At 42.9% G+C, this 6,000-nt stretch overlaps 1 protein-coding gene across 2 annotated transcripts in view; it reads left to right on the plus strand.

Moving 5' to 3' along the window:
• The window catches only part of MRRF (mitochondrial ribosome recycling factor), a 55,959-nt gene extending 50,896 nt beyond the window's left edge, over nt 1-5,063 (plus strand). Inside the window, exon 6 of one of the 2 annotated variants that reach the window (XM_024762315.1) lies at nt 2,873-5,063. In XM_024762315.1, coding sequence (XP_024618083.1) covers nt 2,873-2,927 — 55 coding nt within the window. In that variant the 3' untranslated portion in view covers nt 2,928-5,063. The remainder of the gene's footprint in view (nt 1-2,872) is intronic. The other variant, XM_024762314.1, reaches the window with a different exon arrangement.
• The last annotated feature ends 937 nt before the right edge of the window (nt 5,064-6,000 follow it).

A 6,000-nucleotide genomic window follows, 5' to 3' on the forward strand; every position in this document is an offset into this window, starting at 1 on the left:
GATTGGTAAGAGGACCAAATGACACAACACACTTTCAAGTAGCCAGTATGGTTGCTGGTCTTCAGTAATTGCCCTCTTTGCCATCCTACTCCTGTCTCTCTCAGCCTTATGGCTTTGAATATGGGAACGGGATTAACTGTTTTAATGAGTCTAGCACAGCCTCCCTTGAATGAGGAAGGACTAGGCCAGGTTCTGTGGGCTCCCCAGAGGGAGTAGCAGCATTAAACTGGCAATCAGGGTAGGTGAGTTCTGAGCCAAGAGCTCACCTACCCCTGATTTTTTATGTGATCTTGGGCAGGTTAGTTGACATCTATGCCTTCGTCTACTCCTCTGTAAAATGGGGATAATACCTGTCCCACCTTCCTTATAGTATAGGTATGCAACGTTGTTGGATTTGAACGAAGTAGCAGAGGACAAAACATTTCTGCATGGTGTGAACTACTGTCAGGTAAAATCATTAATATTCACAGTATATTAAAGGGAGACAATAATAGTATTTCATACATTTTGAGGATTAAGTGAAATAATGCATGTAAAGTTTTTAGCCCAGTGTTGGGCTCCTAGTAAATAGATGCTGTTGTTGGTGTCCTTGTTGTTGTTAATCATCGTTATTTTAAGATGGAGAAGATGAACTTGCAGGTGGACTGTCCCAAGGGCACTTTGTGCCTATAATACAGCAGAGAGTCAGTAAATATTTTCATCAATTGATTAATTTGAAAAGAAGTCAGAAAGTGATAGTAAAAATCAGAGTAACACAAGCAACATTTGCATAGCAAATAACCAGTTTAAACGTACTTGTATATTCATGATTTTGTTTAACCCTCACAGTTACTCTCTGAGGAAGGGAGTAGCATCCCCATTTGAGAGATGAGGAAACTGAGACTCAAAGTGGGAACTTGCACATTGTCACCCCACTGAGAATTTAACCCATGACGCATGTTATCAGATTGTTCCTGTAGGTACTCTTCCTCCCCCCCAGTCCCAGTCTCTGGCCCCAAACACCATTTTTCCAGAGGAGGCTTGCAGCCCTCGTTCCTGGCCATCCCAGGCTGCCACCCTGCAGGTGCTGAAGTGCTGCTGGGCACCACGCCACACCCCATGCAAGGCGGCTGCTCGGGGTGGGGGCACAAGAAGCCTGCCAAGGGTTATTGTCGGCTGAGTGAGGAGGCCCAAGCGGCTGTTCCAAGCTGGTCCTGTTCTGGAGTGCCCAACAGCCCCAGTGGAAAGCCTTGTTCTCCCCACTACAAAATATGCAGCTGCTGCTATGGCAAGAACCTGGCTGTCTCCCTGCCTGGAACCAATTGCTCCAAATCCTTTCCAGTGCATTTATTTCCCAGTTCCTGGCCAGGGCCTGTGGTCTGCAAATAAAGATGTCACACAGCCGCTGTGCGGCTGAGCACACAGATCCTGGGCACCACGCAGCCCCCTTCAAAGCTTCCTGCCTGAGGCTTCCTGCCTGAGGTCCCTTTAGACATGAGAGGGAGGCTGCAACACTCACTAAATTCTGTATTGTGTTTTGTTTCTCATTCTTTGAGGGAGTATATGTTTATTGTAGAAAATGTGGAGAATATAGAAAAGCACAGAAAACTAATAATGATTCATTTAGCAAATATTTCCTGAGCACTTGCTATGTACTAAGTTTTATGCTAAATGTGACAGATACCGACATGAATAATACATTTCCTGTCTTCCCATCACTAAAAGATAATCACGATTAACATTTTGACACATTTTCTTTTAGTTTAAAAAATGTGTATTTTTAACGTATTTGAGATCATTTCTACTATGTATATACACATTTTGTATTCTGCTTTTTCTTTAATTCAAGGGTAACATGAGCATGTTTCCATGATATTATAAATAATATCTTGAAACATTATTTCTTTTTCTCTGATTACAAAAGCAATCCAGGCTTGTTATAAAACAGACATTTCAGAGCTATATACTGGAATGTTATTTATATTTATACCCTCTCCATGAGAAATAGACAGTCTTAACCCTTTTTAACAGCTGTATGTATTCAATTACACGTGCTGTCATTTTAGATTTTCTGATTTATGATTATAAGCTTTGGTATATATCTTTGCATATAGAACTTAAGAACATTTTCTCAGATTCCATTTATGTGGTAATTTCCCAGTTGAGAGAGTTTGGGGTTAAAAAATGGTAATAAGAACATTTGCATCAATTTGAATTCCTATCGGTGATACGTGAGTTTATCCATTTCACCATAGCTCTGGCATTGAATATTATAATTAAAAACCACAACATCAAATTTTGTTAACTATGGTAACTAAATTATGTCTTGTTTTAATTTGCACTTCTTCAGTGTCTATTGAATTTTCCATGTTTGTTAACCAGAGGTACTTCAGCTTTTTTCAGTACTTTTTTTCTGCTTGTCTCTTGGGATCTTAATATTCTCCTTATTAATTGGTATGAGGGCTTTATATAGCAGAGTGTCTGAGGTGTAGGAAATTCTAGATGTTCATTAAGGGACAGATAAGACTGGCTTCTCTGTACTCTGTAATAATAGTTAACTATTTTGGGCTGTGCAGTCAGACTACCTGGGATTAAAGTCTGTCATTGCTGCGTTCTAGCTGTGTATCCTGAACAAGTGATTTTAACTGCCTCAGTTTCCTCCTCTGTGAAGTGGGAATGATAATACTATCTCATGGTATCTATTTCTCGCTGTTAGGAGTCACTAAGAGTACGTATACAAAGTTCTCTAGTAGAGTGCCTGGCTGGGATGCAATCCATGTGAGCTTTTGTCACCATTATTATTTCCCAGATAACCTTTCATAGTTCTGGAATATTTCTTCCCCTCCCCTTCTCAGCCCCAGTTATCAGGTTGTCTCATTTTGTGTTTCTGCAGATCAGCCAAATGGCCGACGACACAGTTGCAGAGCTGGACAGACATCTGGCAGTGAAAACCAAAGAACTCCTTGGATGAAAATCCCCCAGGGGCCAGCCGTGCTCCCAAGCCCAGTTTCTAGTGGGTCCCATGGGTGGCAAATTGGCACCTCTCTACCCCATCCACACGGAAGGCTGTCCCCATGCACTTGTCAGTCCTTGGAAGGCCAGCCTTCCAGTGGGACACTGTTGATTCCCTTCCTCCTGTCCCCTGTCCACCCCATCTGCTCTGGACCTTCTGGCCTGGGTGGCCCTCAGAGAGTCTCTGTTGCTGACAGAGGGCCTTTCCTCGGGCCATTTGCCTTGACTGTGACATCACCGAGCTGTCAGGACCATTGGCAGGCTTGGCACTGCCTGCGCCTCACCTTGGTAGCCTCCTTTTCAAACAATTAGTCAGGCCCTGTCCCCACCTTTGAACTCTGCTTGGGCCAATGTGGGCCTTCACCTGTGCCTGGATACCTTTGCTAGAGGCCCATTTTCTAACCAAACAATAAAATCTAAATAAATTGATTGGAAAGAATAACAACCGCAAAGGAAAGGATGGACTCAGTCTGAATTAATGATCTCTGAGTACCTATGTGTAAGCATCCAGAGCAGTGCTTTTGCCTCCGAGTCATCACACGTGCTCTTCTCTCTGCCTGGACCATTCTCCCACTCCTCATGTGGCTGGTCCTGTTCATCCTTGGCTCTCAGCTTGGATAGCACTTCCTTGAGGAAGTCTTCGTTTTTTCCCCCAACCTAGGACGCCTGTTATTGGCTCTTCTAGCACTGTCCACTGCTTTTATCTGAACCTTAATTGTTCTTTTTGGTAATTAGTCTGTATATTTTTAGTTTCCTTAGAAGTTAGCATAATGCCTGGAACATAGTAGGCATTCACATGTGCTGTGAATGAATAGCACGTAGTAGCTACTCAACAAATGCTGGCTTCTCTTCCTTTCTTTCTGGTCTTAACACGGTTATTCTGTCATTTTCTACTCTTGCCTTTGTCCTCAGCATTTACTTGGTAATGAGATCCCTGTCCCCAGAGCCTACGTGTTATTGATGGACAAGTGCTTTATTGTGGCTCACCTTTGGGTACTAGGTTAAGTTAGGTTTCCCCCCCAGTCATTTTTTTTCCTTTGTTCTTTTGTTCATTCATTCATTCATAATATAGCCGTCATGAGCTAGATACAGTTCTAGGTAATATTTTTAATCTTCACAGTAAACTCACAAGATGCGTATTATCTCCATTTTACAAATAGGAAAACTAAGACTTGACAATATTAGATAACTTGCCCAAAGTGTTAGAGGGTTTCATTATTCATTGTCAGTCTCATTCTACAGAGAGGGGAGAGCTCAGAGAGGTTAAGATTTTGTGCTTGGGGTTACACAGCTAGCAACTGGCAGACCTGGGAGTCACATTGAGGCCTGATCTCAATTGTGCTCCTCCCACTTCGTCCTGCCGCTGTCCCAAACGGTGAGCACCAACTTTGTGCCAGGTACTGTGCTCTGTGCTGGGAATACAAAGACGGGTGAGATGTGACCCCTGTCTTTGAGAGGTGCATGGTCACTGGCCTGAGCTGCTGTCTATGATGTCTTGGGTGGAAGGTGGGAAGTTTATTCCCGTTCTGCCAGATGTCTGCCTTTAGAGAGGAACCCACTCTGGCAGCAGCAGGGCCTGGCTGCCTCCCTTCGAAGCAGCATCCAAGTTATCATTGCTGTTTGACTCCTCTCAGACTCTGTCCTGTGCGAGAGGTAATAAGGGTTGCACTTCTCCCTCCGCTTGTACTGGCAGAGCAGCTGCAGGACAGCCAGCGGGATTCAAGGTCAGAATTAGGTCAAAGATGAAAGAAGCGAACCATAATCTCCTGCCCTGCTTACCTGTCCTCAGTCCAACCCCATTCACCAGCCCTGAGCAGCCATCACACGATCGGAAGTCAGCTGGGGGAGGGACAGGGATAGAAATAGCAATCGAGGAGCCTTTTTTGGAGTAAGCCACATGGCAGGGGCTTTGCAGCAGTCTTTTGTGAGTGGCCGAAATCCCCCAATCACTGCAAATGTGCTTCTCAAAGATGCAGGATTTTTTAATAAACAGAGGAAATGATAAATTATGTTGTAACTCCACTCCAAAGGCATTTGGTTCTTAACAGCCAAATCCTCTGTAGTCTTTAAATAAACAAAAACTTATTTGGTGAACAGACCGGGGAGGGGGGGTAGGGGTGTGGGAGGAGGCGGGAATGAAAGATTTTCTGTACTTGGGTTCCACATGTCAACAATTTCTCTCCTGTGTGTATGTTGGCCAAAGCCGTATATCATGATAAATGAATAAAGGAAAACCTGGAGCCCAGGGCAGTCAGACAGCTCAGCAAATGGCTTTCAGCTGATTGCTCTATTTCAGTTGACATTTATCAGAGAGTTTCTCTGCTACTCTGTGTGTCAGGCCTGCAGTGGTGGCAGGGACAAGAGTGAGACTACCTGTTTGGATGTGCTGAGGAATGAGTAATGCTGGAGCAATTCATTCTCCCTCCTTCAGTCTCTCTCTTTCAAAAAGAAAAGCTGGGTATGGAAATTCTCACACTTGCCAGAAGAATGAACCACCTCCTCTATTCAGTTCAACAGCTTTCAAAGTCCCACAAAAAATACAGGCCAAAGAGAATTTGAGAACTTTTTTTTTCTGTTTATTTTTTTCTTCTTTCTTCTACGTGTGTGTGTGTGTTAAAAATACAAAAGAAAGGTATGTGAGAAGTTAAAAGAGACACTTACCACGAGTCCTGAATCGTACTCCCTTTAACAATTAGATGTATATACTTCCAGACCTTTCTCTATGCATGTATAATTTTTAAAAAACAAGGATGGGAACTATTCTGTTCCTGTTTTGAAGCTTGCTGGGTTTTTTTCCCCAGCATCTCATGGCCACATAGCCATGTATGAACGAGTAGATAAAATTCATCCTTTTTCATTGTAATACAGTATTCCTACGGTATTCCACAATAAGGATGTACTGTAACTTATTTTACTATCACTCATATTTTTAAAAATCATTTCACATGCATTGGAAGATGTTTCTACTTAAAAAAAAAGATTTTTTTTTTTTTTTTTTTTTTGGGGAAA

The sequence above is a fragment of the Neophocaena asiaeorientalis genome, unplaced genomic scaffold, assembly GCF_003031525.2.
Source record: "Neophocaena asiaeorientalis asiaeorientalis breed wild unplaced genomic scaffold, Neophocaena_asiaeorientalis_V1.1 scaffold78, whole genome shotgun sequence".
Classification (NCBI taxonomy): domain Eukaryota; kingdom Metazoa; phylum Chordata; class Mammalia; order Artiodactyla; family Phocoenidae; genus Neophocaena; species Neophocaena asiaeorientalis.